General features: G+C 31.8%; 1 protein-coding gene across 1 annotated transcript; it reads right to left on the bottom strand.

Annotated features, from left to right (window-relative positions):
* Window positions 1-427: 427 nt before the first annotated feature.
* LOC125846356 (probable hexokinase-like 2 protein) lies at window positions 428-4,692 on the bottom strand. Its single transcript, XM_049525756.1, has 9 exons — window positions 4,399-4,692; window positions 3,964-4,144; window positions 2,504-2,674; window positions 2,153-2,227; window positions 1,903-2,058; window positions 1,724-1,822; window positions 1,507-1,637; window positions 1,020-1,101; window positions 428-799 (listed from the first exon to the last, which is right to left on the bottom strand). Exons 1-9 carry the CDS (start codon window positions 4,668-4,670, stop codon window positions 491-493), a joined length of 1,476 nt encoding a protein of 491 aa, XP_049381713.1. The 5' UTR covers window positions 4,671-4,692; the 3' UTR covers window positions 428-490.
* Window positions 4,693-15,179: the final 10,487 nt, after the last annotated feature.

The raw sequence follows: 15,179 nt of genomic DNA, 5'->3' as shown, positions 1-15,179 counted from the left end.
TTTCCCATAAGTAGAGGTAACCTTATTTTTGAAGACAACAAACAAGACAGATTGGTGTTTTACCTTGGCTGCTCTAGTCCTTTTCAGTCTCTCTGTAACAGTACTTTCTTTAAGCTAGTAATGGGGACTCATCCTTGTGATTGCACCATCATTTCTATCTTCAAAAAAGTACATCTTCCTATACCAGAAAAAAGACAACAAGAGTCTTAAAGCTTATGTATAATACTGTAGAAGGACTAATTGATGTGCTTAACAAGATAATTAGTAATCATCACACAATGAAATATAGTATCTAATCTTACACATTATGTATGTAAATCTGCCACTTAGCTTGTTGCTTCCACAAACAAGAAGCAGTAAACGAAATACAAATCCTTGTTGTAAGATATAATGATATATTGTTTTCAGTTGATCTGGGATGTAAAAGAATACAAATGATGTAACTATCTATCCTGGCTTAAAGAGCCAAGTTACTATGAATTTGAGAGGTTTATGGTTGTGAAGCAGCAATATAGATGGAACTGGCTCCAGAACCACCATGAGAATGCTCAATAATCACATTGTCAGAGAGTTCATCGCCAAGCATCTCCCATACACTGCTATGCAGATAGTTCCTGAAAACACGATAATGCTCATAGACACCACCTTCTACAGTAATAATGCTAATCCTATTAGAAAGTCTGTCTAGTTTCTTTACAATCCCTACGATGCCAGCTCCAACTAAGCGAGCTCCACGTTCTGCTACAACATCACAGATCTCTGCAATTAGTTCTCTTGCCATGGTTGTAGAGTTAGTTATCTGCAATCAGCAGACTGCTAATTAGCAAGCAAAAATCTGTAAACATAATCTACTTGTATGTAATGCACGAAACAGCCTACACAAAAAAGCACTATAACTAGAGAAATCACGTACTTAACCCTCTCCTGCGCTACAAAAATGAAAAATAGTAATGGAGAAACTGCAAGAACACTTACTAGCAAATTACTTAAATTTGACAATTCTGCTTTAATTGCCCTACCTCAAAAATTTCTCCAAGTTTCTCATCAATTATTTCATAATCCTCTGAAGTGTCTTGATGCATAGCAGCCATATCGGGGGACCTGCCAAGAGCTATAGTCAATAATAGAAATCATAGCATGACAGTAATTATGTCAATTACAAATATGGAGTTCAAAAATGCCATTGTTTCAAGTTGATTTTACTTCCAATCTGTTATGTAATCTATTAATTACTATACACTATCCAAAAAGCATTTTTGATATTTGTCCCTATTAGACACAGAGATGGAGAAAACATTGCACATCCAGGCTGCTTGGTTGGTAGGGCAATTTCCACAAAGAAAGAGGAAAAATGCAACATTTCAGTACAATTGATGGGGATAAATTCATTTTAAAGGTAGTTTCGGAAAAGAAAGAAAGAAAAGCTGTAGTTGAGTTTTTTAAAAAAAGAACCATAAGATCCCAAGCATTGTATATGTCACTGATTAAAAAAATAATGTATGTTACCTCAACGTATATGGAATTGCTAGCTTAGGTGGTACAGTATCTCCAAATAAAGCTGATTCCTGAGCCATCTTTAATAAGACTCTTCTAACAGTTTCTCCTAAATATGTACCTGAAATAAGCTTCTCAAATATCTGAAGACAAAATGAGATTAAGGAGTTAATGTAGTTCATAGAGATCACAGGGAACCTGAGGGGGCAGAAAAGTTTTAAGTATCCACCTGGCTACCAGGATATGAACTTTCAGCATCTAACAATGTATCAAACTCTGTAATTGGAAGATGGGAGGATCTAAAATTCCCCCATTGGGTATTAATTGCCTGCATAACCAAGCACTACAGTGAATCATTGTAACATTTTATAGAATGGTATACTTAGAAATGTTGTCACCAGAATTTACTATTTCTTCTGGTTTTGGAGTCTGATCAGGCCATTTTACGACGGATTGTGCTGATTCTATATAAGCCGCATTAGTGCCCATCCCTAGAGTGACTGCAGCCACACTCTCTTTACTGTAATACCTTCCTCCAGCCAAAACTCCAATAGTATCATCAACCTGCATATATAATTGCAACCCGATGTTTTAATAAAGATTCTATGTAAATAAGTGTACTATTTCTGCTGTACTAAAAGGGAAGATCCGCTTATACCAGGGCAAAAACTCGCTTATCAACACTGTGCTTCTCCATGGCGATATTGATTTCATTCAACAACTTGTTCCCTGCCTGAGATTACGACGTAGTAACATATTCATGTGAATCAATATTAATTATGGCTTGCAAGTGTGGAAAGGAAAGTAGAAAGAATAATCATCAAATGAGCGAGCCATTGTGCTTGATAACCATATACACCTAAATATCTTTTCTTGTAGTTGAATCTTTGCAAATATGTACGTTGATTGTTTTCAAATTCCAAATGCACAAAAAAAATATTTGTTTCAGAAAATCTCGGTCCATTAGAGAAAATATATTTAAATCTACTTAGGTATAGAAAGACTCAACTGCATCTCCTAATAATGAATTCTTCCACGTAATGGCTGTTTCCTTGGAGGCAGCTACTTCTGCAATTGTAGGTGATACTGTGAATCCCAGATTTTTTTCTCCTCCTTGTAAACCTTCACTATGCATAGAGATGAATTTTCCAAGCTCCACAGTTATCCAATCAAATAATTCCTGAAAGAGGTTCAAAAGGAAAACTTCAAACCTATATATAGCAACAATTAACATCATATATAGTTTTGACACTACTTGACTTGCGAAGACTACTAGTAACAAACTGCGTCTATGTCACCTTAACAAAGCTTCAGCCGTAAAATTGTCTAACAAACATCAAAAGAAACTTATTACGATTTTCAAGATTTGATGAAATTAAAAGAACATAGAAAAAAAAGAGAGGACAGTAAAAAAAAATCAATTTAACAATAACAAACCTATATGGCCACATTAAGTTTATGACCAATGCCATTTTTCATATCTAATTTCAGTATTTAGGAATGGCCACAATAAGTGACATGAAAATCATCTAATAAAATAACTGTAATCTTAAATGCTTCACAAACTTTTGAAATGACTGCATTCTTTGTATGCACACTTGATGCTTACTTTAACTTTTTAACACAAACTTAAATTTAGTTTAAATATTTTATGTAGAAATGAAAATAACATATATAGTTGCAACTTGCAGTAGTATCAGTATCCTACAAATTTTTAAATATAGTAAATCAAATTAAAATTTTATAATAACTTTTGGCTATGTCATACCTACAAGTAGTACTTTTAACGTTCAAAGATTTAAATTCTTAAAACGATACAGATAAGACATCAAAATTCAGTATTCAGCTTACAGAATTTGTAATGCTACTCATATATATCCTAAAACAATTAGAAAAAAAATTGGAAATTCACCAAAACAAAACTAGTCATGAACACATTGAATGAAATTATTATGTTTAACATGTTCCACCATTTTCTTTCTTTCTTTTGAAGGCGACCTATTCTATTGAAGGAGCAAGTCATTAGAATAGGTTACATTCTTTGTAGCTCTTCATTTACACTGTAAGTTCGAAATCATAAGGATCTTATTCATTGTAGTTTAACCTACTTGATTTAGAAGTTTTTGTTATGACTTGTAAAGAGATAATTAAACTATCAAAACTTTTACTTCAATTCATAAAGTTTGATTACCCAACCTGGCTGCTTCTATAATAATCTCAATTTGATAATGTTGAAGGGAATATTTCTTATGTCAGAGTTGTATTAACAGAGAGTTAATAACCCATAGTGAGTATTTAGAATCTTTCACCAGTCAAAAAGAACTATTATAAAAGTTTGGGTGAATTAGGAATTTCATCATATAAACACTTATTATAATCAAATATATTTCGTACAATTGAATAAGACCTATTGCTATGAAGTACCAAAAAGTTAAATTTCTAAGAGCACACAACATTATACATATATACCTGGGAGGTGGCCTCTATTATGTTGGGAGGAATTGGAATTTCCTGTCTGTATAGATCAGAAATGGGTTCACTTCTTCCTCCAATACGTGACATGGGTGCATCTCTTCCTCCAAGTCGTGCTTGAACAATGATGAAATTAGTTCCGCGAAGATTAATCCCATAGAATAGACCTTTCTCATCACTGACATTATATATATATATATACACACAATTAATGATGAGCATTGTCCTAACTACAACAAAGTTTTTCAGTATATATAGTAGTACTACGCACTTACTGACTTCAAATTCAATATCCAATTAATCTCAAAATCTATCAAAAACACCCAACCTTATTAGCATATTCCCTTTCTCTCTTTCCCAAATCCTCGGTGTAAATTGGAAAATGTAATCAACAATAGAGAATAATCTAGAAATGAAAAGTGTAGTAGGTACCCATTTGGGAGTGAAGGTAAGCAAGAAGGAAACATTTGAAGGGTGGATTGAGTTGAAGTTAGATCAGCGTGCATCTGAGCAACGAGATCATCAGCAATTTGCCATAATTTAGGAACAGGTGTTGCACATTCTCTTGCGAATTTTCGGAGGATGCGTTCTGCATGCCTCCATCGTTGCTCGCTACGTCGCTTCCATTGCCTCACCAAAAGCACCGCCGCTACGACCGTGGAAACCGTCGTCACTGCTGCCAAAACCACCACATCCTTCTTCATTGATCTCTACTTCTTCCTCTTTCTATTATGTAATTTTTTATAGTTACGTTCGTCGTTTCTCTACGGCCATGCATGTCAATTTTGTTGATCAAAGATAACTGAACCACGACATCCATGGAAAGAAGAACGAGTTTCATGAGTAAATTGAGGAGGAGGTGACAAAAAATTGTTGAAACTAAAATTGGTGACAAAAAAAGATTGATCAAGTCAAACTTTTTTTAATAGGAAAAAGGACAAATATACCCTCGAACTATCGCAAATGGTATCTAAATATCCTCCGTTATACTTTTAGAACTCTGATGCCCCTACCGTCAAATTTTTGGAGCGTGTATACCCTTTGGACTAACGGAGGGACACGTGTCACGATCTTAACAACCTATCCAGAATTTATTTAATTTTTATTTTCAATTAAAAAACTGACCCGAATAATAAAAAAAACCACCCGAATAATTTTAGACCCGCACCGAAATTATAACCAAAACCCCAATAGACCATCTTCTCTAATCTTTTCCTTTCTAACAGAGAATCCATTAGATATTTTCTTTTGTTCTTTAGTTAAATCTCATATTACATACTCCAATTTAAGATATTCTCATCAACTTTTTTTTTAACAGAATAAAGGATAGAAACAGAGTTGGAAACTCATACATACAACACTTTGGGTGGTTTTCAGTTTGATGAAATTGAGTTTGGTTTTTCTAATGTTAGAGGCAATTTTCCATCGTTTTATCTTCTTGCTTACCCATAAATCTTTTTTTTGTGGTACATTTTGGAATCTAAGAACATTCCCACGCCACAGATTAGTTATGGGTTACGGAGTATCTTCTTGATCTCCATTGTTGAAGCTATGTAAAGAGAGCTAGAGGTATGTTTGTTCCCTATCCTCCCATATTTTTCTTGTCTGATTTAGGACAGATTTTATTTTATATTTCTCATTGTAGTGTGATTATTGAGTGTATTGTTGATTTTTGGATTTTCACAGATCTCTTTTCTTGGCTTTCAGTCCTACAATCTTCATTTTTCAAAGTTTCAGCTATGTAAAAAAGTTATTGAGTTTAGCGACTATAAATCCATTCTATGGTCGCTGGTTTGGTTCGCCGGAGCTGTTGGAGCAACCGCGAGGGAGAGATGGGTGAGTGGTGGTCAGGTTTCTTGGTGGATTAAGGGTCACTACCCCGTTGATTTCGCTGGAGTGAGGGAGGTTAGGTTCGATAACAGTTAGAGATGGTCTCGTATCTGGAACTTCGCGGGAGAAGATGGAGTCGCTGCAGTTCTTTGTGTGACTGGTTCTTGGACTAAAGAAGAAAGGAAAAATTAGATTTATTTTGGTGCGGGTCAAAAATTATTTGGGTGGGTTTTTTATTAGTTGGGTCAATTTTTTGATTGGATGTAAAAATTAAATAAATTTTGGATAGGTTGTTAAGATCGTGACACGTGTCCCCCCATTAGTCCAAATGGTATACACGTTCCAAAAATTAGACGGTAGGGGCATCCGAGTTCTAAAAGTATAACGGAGGGTATTTAGATACCATTTACGATAGTTCGGGGGTATATTTGTCCTTTTTCCCTTTTTTTAATTAGTGATTAAGATAATTGGGATCTAAAATGTAATATTTAAAACTTCTAAACTTTTAAAAATATTCAAAATAAACTCAATTTTTAATTTCAAAATGTTTGAAAAGTTTTCCATCTCTTCTTAAATTTCAAAATTTAAAATCTCTTTCAAGATTTCTTTCTCCCTCTTCTTCCTTCTTTATTTCTCTTTCCAGATGTCTTCTTCTTCTTCATTTCTTTTTCTCTTCTTCCATTTACTTGTTCTTCTTTGTTGTTGCTATCATTATAGTTGTCGTTCATTATTTTTATCACGTTTTTTCTTTCTCTTGTTGATCCTATTTCACAAACTAATTAGCTTTAATTTTAAAAATTTTGAAGTTGAAGTCATTGAATTGTCTTTTTGTAGAAAATCAAGCAACAACTGAAGTTGTCGCAATAACTGAAGTTGTCGCAATAACTGCTGATGTTATTGTAGCAATTGTTGAAGTTGTTTCAGCAACTGTTGAAGTTATTGTAGCAACTGTTGAAGATTTTTCAGCAACTGCTCAAGTTGCTGCAACAACTACAATAGTTGTTGTAGCAAGGGAGGTAAAAAAGAGGGTGGTAGAGTGGCAGATGAGATGTTGGTGATAACAACGAAGGTGGAGGTGATGGTTGTTGTGGAGGCAGAGATTGAGAAGAAGGAGGTGGCAGCAATGGTGGTAAAAGAAGAAGAATAAGAGAGTGATGGCAATGGAGGAAGAACTGATGATTGTGGTAGAGGAGGATGTGGTGACGACATTGGTTACGATGGCAGCAGGGGAGGGGATGTCAGCGGCAAAAGGGTGGAGAGAAGGGAGGGTGTGGAATTGAGGAAAATAGGGCTTTTATGTAAATAATATAACTTGAGGGTTTTAAAATTAGCGTCATTAGCACTAATTTTAAAAGTATCACCTCTATTCAATAATTAAAACTTGTGTCACTTTTTTTTCATTTTGAAATGTGAAAATTTCTAATATGACATATATTATACTAATATTTTCGAGTTATAGCAGTTGTTATGCCGTAATTTTCCTATCTTTAGAAAAAATCACTTTTTGAAATGTTCTAAGTATAAAACAATTTCAGAAAAAATACTTAGAAAAGAGTCGCCACTTAATTTTTTAAAGAAATTAAGAAAACTTATAATTTTCAAAGACTTAAACAGAAAAAATCATTTGAAAATGCCAAAGAGGGTTCGGGGTTCAATTTACACTTCGAGAAGGGGTTAAGCATTCGAAGTGCCCGCTAACATGCGGTTGACCTGCGACTTGACTAAAATGTATTTGATTATTTTTAGGAAAATAACGATTTAACATAAAAAATAATAACTTACAATAATTGATTAACTTTAAGAAAATGATTAAATAAATGACGCACTTCTATTTCATTTTTTAGAGAAAAGGATTCAAAATGGAACAATTGACTCGAAATACAAGTGATTAGAATATTAATAAAACAAGATTAATTAGAATTTATTTTATTCACTTTGAAATAATAATTTAAACCAATTTAATAAATTAAGGCATGAAAATCATTTTTTATTAATTGACTAACCTTTTTGAGAAAACGACTAAGTATGTATATTATAATAATAATTAACATTATTAGATTAACTTTGAGAAAATAGTTAAACAAAGAGCGATTTTTATTTTTTAAGAAAAAATGGGACCTTAATTGAAATATTTGAATTAGAGACAAGTAATAAGAATTTTAACGAAACTTAAATTAGTTGGTTTTTTGAGTCATTTTTTGGTTTATGAAAAAAACTATTTTTAAACTAATAAAAGAAAAAAGAAATTTTTGACTAAAGATTATAAACGACAACAAAATTTGATAAAATGAGATTTATTAGAAACAAAACAACACAGAGAAATGGCTCGTCTCTTGGGGGATCCAACTGAGTTGATTTACGATTATAAAGTTAGAGTTAAACAACAAACAATAAATAATCACAATTAAATAATTTAACGAGTAAGGGAGAAATTTGAATTTGGGCCTCCTTTTGGACCAATTTCGCTGGGATTTTTTATCTTAACCATATTCCCGTTTTTGTATACATTGACTGTATATCAGTGTATATCGGAATGTATATCAACTCTTTTCGTGTATCTCCTGCTTCCAAACACCTGTGTTTTACATCATCTCTGTATTTTTGCACTTTTGACCTGTAATTCGCTGTATAACGCTGTATACAACATGTATACAACTCATTTCTTGGGCTTTTGAAATAATTTCCAGCAACCTGTTGGGTCTCTGAGGCCTGTAACAGTCTCCGGATGTATGGGGGGGCTGACTCGAGAGAGAGGGAAAGTAAAAATCGAGCCTTTATGGCCCAACTCGGCAATGCAAGGTAGATAAGTCCACCATGGACTCGAAAGGGGGTGCATACAAGAAATGAAATAAAAAGAAAACAAAATTAGTATGTGAGACGAAGAAGCAAATGAAGTGTAATTTGATTGAAATAAAAAACGATTCAAGCACTAAAAAGAAACAAAATATAACCAAAGCTACCATAGGACAAATGAATACTACTGTATCAAAAGAAGAAACACTTACTCTTCATCTATGACTTAACAGTGCATGAAGGAAATCAAAACATGATGGGAAGTAACGTATTTAACACTAGACTATCACAATCTAAGCACAAGGAAATTTCAAGGCGTATGTATACACACACAAGAATAAAGTTTTAGGCGAGTAAAATGGATGTAGTAAAAGCAGCCTCCAATATGGCAAACAAATGATTAGCAATTAACATAATTATGTATAAAGAGAGAAGGAGCAGCTTGACGAACAATCAACTATTCACCCACCAATAAATAAAGCCACTTATCGCAGAGGTATCATAAATCGAAGATACGACGGAGTAAGCTAATTTTTGTTCATTTGGAAAGAGAGGCCACCAAACATAACAACCGAACCGCGAGGAAATTAACACCAAAGATTCAAGTTTAGTCATCCTAAGGACAAAACTCTGGCCAACTAAGATATAAGAGACTTAAATGGGGATATACATACATGAAAAGTGAGCAAATTACTACGCTAAGTATTCCTAAGGATATATATCGGGACAGAGAAATCATGACGAGATATTATAACATTTTAAGCGAAATCAAATCCGAAGCGAGGCGACATTTGAGAAAAAAAAATGAAGATGGCATGGCCAAACACTAGATCTTCCTATCATGGCAAATAAAGTCAACCTCATTCAAGTATAATACTTCTAAACACATAAAGATTAATCACATGCAAGGAAAATACCACAAAATGAACCCACGATAGTTTTGACATGCGCTAAAAGACTAGGAAAGCTATAAAGTCATGGCGGTTTAATTAAACTGAAAAAAAAAGAGAACTGAACATATTTTGCTGAGAAGAGAATGTACCACACAAATTACATATATTGTTAAATCAAGGCTACTCTCTTTATTAGAGATTAACGACACCAAGCAGTGAACAAGAAACATAGCAAACAAATTCACTATGAAACTTCCGAATCATTTTTTTTTGACAAACAGAGAAGCAATAAAGATGAACTACATGGATGACATAGATTAGGCAAATAACAGATGCCAAAAAATGGTCCAAGCCAAAAGCCAAAATCTTATCCCATGAACTTGAACACACACTGGATGCTTATAATCCATTAAATAACTAACCAAGCATGTTGATGGAACAAAATCTAATTTGTTAATACTTAACAGAAAGCTAGTACACCATTTCAAATATGAATAAGTAAATGACATATCCAGGTTAGAAAAGCAGCCGACATAATTAAAATTGAAAACTTCAAAAAATAAAAATACGACAGAAAGAGAAAACTTGATAAAGGGAAAGAGATTACCTTTTCGGGGGCAGCGAGACTAGGACAAGTGAGCAGGAGAGGGCAGCGATTCTTCTACTTTGAAATCTATATGCTAACAACACGCTAAGAAAATCCGAGCATCGATCTTCTTGGAACTTAGAATCAAAAAGCTAGATATGAAATTCTTAAGTGTAAAATGTCTTAGCGCTAAAAAACTAAGCTCAAACTCGTGCTCATCATTAAGAGTGGGAGGTTATTTATAGGAAAAGTTGAGGCGATTTAGGGAGGGGAAACTGTTGAGCAAAAATTCAAAACCTTTTGAATTTTTTCCTCTTTTCAAAGGCAAACAGTAGAAAGTATGGAGATTTCTGACAAAGGGGACGAGGGGATGGGAGGAGTGTGGGTCTGCGGATTTCTTGCCGGATTTTCTGGGTTTCGTTTGCAGCCTTTTGCTTGATGTTCTTGCGTAGAGAAGAAGAAGAAACAGAGTGAGGCGGTTGAGTTTGACTGTATTGTTGCTGGAATTGGGTTTCTTTTTGTGAAGGGAAAAAAAAAATAAATGGGCCGGGTCGGTTATCAAGAGTGGGCTGGGGCGCAGGGAATGGAATGGGGCTGTTGGAAATTTGAAATGGAACATTGGGGAATTAAAATGGGTCTGGAAGTAGGCCAATTTGGGTCCGAAAATTTGGAAGAAAAAGGTTTATGGGAGTTGGCAAAAATGTAGTTGAAATTACACTTACAACAAATGGTCAAATGAATTTCAATTGTAGCCGATCGAAATTAAGAGCATAGTCGAGTCGATTAAATTAGTAAATTTGACTACTAATTAAATAGGACGAATTAATATAATTAATTAGTGAGCTTCTTAATTTTGACGAAATAAAATAATTAACTTAATTATAAACTAGCTAATTTAAATAACTCAAAATCATAACTATAATTTACTAAACTAATAAAATACTTACTAAAAAAAAAAATTAAAATCTTTTTGAGATGATTTTCGAAATATTCATAAAATATACTAATTATATACATAATTATGTAAACATATATACTATCTAAAAACCATAAAAAGTGACAAGACTATTTAAAATAACTTGCAAACTATATTATTATTATTATTATTTGAAATTTTATAAAACTGATTATTTAAAATTGTTTAAAATTGAAGAAGCTCGATGATTAATTTATATTGTGGAGGGTCAAAATTGCCTGTCAACAGCAGTAGATTTAGACTTTCAAGTTATAACATTAAAAATTTCAGGTTGTAACATATTATTAAAAAAAAAATTATTTTTAATAATTAAAAACATTTGATTTAAAAAGAATAAAAAGATAAAAAGAAATTAAAATAAAACGTTTCTGAAGGAAAAAATGAAAAAAACGGAAATAGGGATTATCTTAAATTTGAATTAATTTAAGATAATTATTAATTAGCATGAATTAAGGAATTTCAAACTAATTAAGAATATTCAGTTTCCTTAATTCACTCCAATTTGTTAAAATTAATTTAAAAAACAGATTTTATCCATTTTTCTTTCTCGGTTCTCTCTCTTCGTTTTTCTTCCAGAAATTGTCATTGGCGACAAATTGAATTTTTTTTTTGTTGAAAAAATGTGTTTTTTTTGTTATGGACAACTACGTATCAATATTAATTAAACATGGCGGAAGATGGGTTGCTTCAGGTGAGTATTTTTAATTGTTTACTATTTTTATTTGGATTTCAATGAAATAGAAAAAAAAAATGAACTGTAAATCGCCACTATATTGAATGTGATATTTTTTTTGTTTAAACAACACGTTTTGTTCATAATACTTATTAGTTGTTGTGAAATTGTAATATTAGTGATTTTCTTGGTAAGTTTCTGTTTTTTGGTAGTGGTTTAGTGTCACCATATTATTGATAACTGGTTTTTTTCTTGGTAAGTTTCTGTAATATTATTGATTACTGGTTTTTTTCATGAAAAAATGAATTAAAATGTATAGTTTTGAATGAATTTGTTAGTGTAATTGTAATTAATTTGGTACGAAAGTGTATTGAAGAATTGTATGACAATTGTTTTAAGTTGGTATGAAAGTGTGTTAACTAGTTAGTAAAAAAAGTTATTTTGAAGTTTGAATAAGTGTATTAAAAATGTTTTAAGTTGGTATGAAATGTGAAATGCTATTGTTTATATAAGTTTTGTCAATTATGTATAAATTTGTGTGAAAGGAATGAACTATTTGGTATGAGAAATGTATAAATTTGGTATAAATGATGATTGTATGTATGAAATTTGTATTAATTGGGTATGAAATCTGAAATTTTATTTTTTAATGAAATATGTTTGTAGTTTACTGTTTGAATGATTTTTGTATGAAAAAATAATGACAAGTGTGTATAATTTTTTTTTTTTTGTATTATGTAAGACTAATTGTTATTTTTTTTTTAATGAAACAGGGAAATATGTTGATTTTCAGATGGAGGGGATTATATATGAGTATTCTAGTCTTTATAGTGGTCTAGTAAGTGCGATAACATCGCAACTAATGATAGATGTTAATATTCACAATATAGAGATGAAATATATAATTAGTGATAGATGTCCCCCTGTTAGTATCCACAATGATGTTGGTGTGCAGGTTTTTTTAGATCAAAAGAAAGCTAATGTAGATTTCTTTACGATTTCATATACTTGGAAATAAAATTTATTCCAAATTAATATATAAGATAGTGTAACTATTTGTACAGGTTTCCGATTTCAGATTTCAGATTTCATATACATGATTCATTAATTATTCATACAGATTTCATATACTAGAAAATAAAATTTATTTCAGATTAATATATAAAGATAGTGTAAATATTTGTACAAATTTCAGATTTTAGATTCCAGATTTCATATACGCGATTCATTAATTATTTATACAGATTTAATATACTTGGAAATAAAATTTATTCCAGATTAATATATAAGATAGTGTAAATATAGTGTAATATATAACAAACTTTATACCAATCTTATTCAAGTTTCATTCCAACACGAACTTCAGTTTATATCACACATATTATACTAACAATAAATCAATTTCATATAATCACACAATGTATATCATTTGTATAACAATATTATATCACAATTAATACAAATATCCAACCATCAAACATTAAATTGAGTGTCATACACATATTAATCAAATTTCACACACGTTTCATCCATTAATTGTACAATTTGGATTCACACTGATATTTTAAAATAGTGAATCCAAATGGTATGAAATCTGTTTATTACTAGTATCCTGAAATTATAATAGCCAAACAGTAATTCATATGTAGATGGTATCTGATTGGAAGAAAACATATGATATTATATATCATCAAATACTTAAATACAAAAAAGTTGTTCAAAAGTAAAAAAAAAAACATGTAATTCTAAAAAAGTAGAAGGTGCAATCAACTATTTCAAATTTCTTGTACGTGGTCTTGGTGTAGGATAATTGGTAGTATCCGAAACATGTTCTTTTGCTATGCGAGGTCCACCAAATTTGCTAGCAATCGTACCAGTAACTTCACTCTCACTTATCGCGCCATTCTCACTCTTTGTATATACAGTTAATAGACAATCACACTACTGTTAAAACACAATTCATATCATTTGTATACCACTATTATATCACAAATCATACAATATCCAACAATCAACTGTTTAATCAGAATCATACACATATTAATCAGATTTCATACACGTTTCATTCAAACAACTATTTCGAAAATAATATAAGAATAATGTGATATTTTTAGGAAAAAATCAGTAGTTTTAATAATGTGAAAATAAATTGAATATAATATTTACCCTAACAATTTTTTTTGTCTTTTTTAGGTGTTGGGACTTCTGATTCCTTCTTTTTTTTTGGATCTTCTTGTAGATGGTTTTGACGACTGAGCAACTTCAACATTCATTATTTTTTTTCTTTTTTTCTTTTTTGATTCAGTAACAAAATCAGAATCAGAATCAGAATCAAAAGGGGTTTCAACATTTTTCCCCTTCCTCTTCTTCCCCTTTCAATTTATCGGACTCACCCTTTTATTTGAGTCATTTTTTTTTTTTTTTTGATCTTTCAATAGAGATGAATCACCCCTAGCCGGAGTTTCAACAATGTTTGGCAGCGGTGTTTGAGTCAAAATGTTGAAAGATGGAGCATGAATTTCATCCGTAGAAGTTCCTTCGACTAATCGAGGGATCTTTCGAGGAGTTACAACCGTTTTCTTCGACATGATTTTGTTGAAAAAACTAAATTGAATGGAGGATTGTAAAGTTAGTGTAGTTTGGTGGTGAGAAAGATGTGATAGATGAAGGTAAAATTGGGCTAGTGTGTTAATGGCATGTAGAACTGGATGAGCGTGGGGGGAGGGGGGAGGGATTGACGTATGGGCGGTTTGGAGGGGGTGGGATTGACGTATGGGAGGTGGTAACGGTAAAGAAGGAAACTTGTTGTAGGTGAATCCCTACATCTATGTAACTGATAATTTCAGATTTAAAAAAGGAACAAAAATCAATTTAATTACATATTATTAATTAATAATAATAAACCATAAATAGATTAATCATTTATTAAATAAATGGAAATTGATTTTTAAATAAAATTAACTTTAAATGATATGTCATAACTCGTAAATAAACTGTTATAAGTAAGAATTTTTTAAAAGTATGTTCAAAACCCGTAAAATTGACTCTTAAATGTGTATAGGGCGTGATTTTTCCTTTTGAAACTCTTATGTCACCCTTAATTCATTAGTGGCTAAACTGTTCAGCGAGTGTATGATCCACTACAGTCTGGGTCCAGTCTAACCCGAACCAAACTACAATTGTGGGCTTTTGGGCCCAATTATTGTTACATCTATCATAGAAATGATGGAGCTTTGGCATTTTTAGCCAATTTATGGATGGTCAAATAGGATTTTCTTAAATTAATTAATAAGAAAAATGTGTTATTGTGACACTTAAATGTGATTGATATTAACGTTAATGAATAATGTGTAGTCCATAATTCACAAAATTTGATTTTATACATTTGTTCAAGCAAAACAATAACTTTCTCAAATAAGCAAATCATTAAGTTGTTTGCTATATTTGTCTGGTCAACTAACT

The sequence above is a fragment of the Solanum stenotomum genome, chromosome 12, assembly GCF_019186545.1.
Source record: "Solanum stenotomum isolate F172 chromosome 12, ASM1918654v1, whole genome shotgun sequence".
Classification (NCBI taxonomy): domain Eukaryota; kingdom Viridiplantae; phylum Streptophyta; class Magnoliopsida; order Solanales; family Solanaceae; genus Solanum; species Solanum stenotomum.
The sequence above is the reverse complement of the archived record's forward strand: the minus strand, read 5'-3'. Positions and strand labels throughout refer to the sequence as shown.

Bases quoted from the DNA above. Each gene is read 5' to 3' on its own strand.
- LOC125846356 (XM_049525756.1), bottom strand. From the start codon at position 4,670: ATGAAGAAGGATGTGGTGGTTTTGGCAGCAGTGACGACGGTTTCCACG. The intron at 4,145-4,398 runs GTACCTACTACA...ATATAATGTCAG, and splicing joins TTACCTTCACTCCCAAATGG to TGATGAGAAAGGTCTATTCT. The intron at 1,823-1,902 runs GTAAATTCTGGT...TTGGTTATGCAG, and splicing joins CTCCAAAACCAGAAGAAATA to GCAATTAATACCCAATGGGG.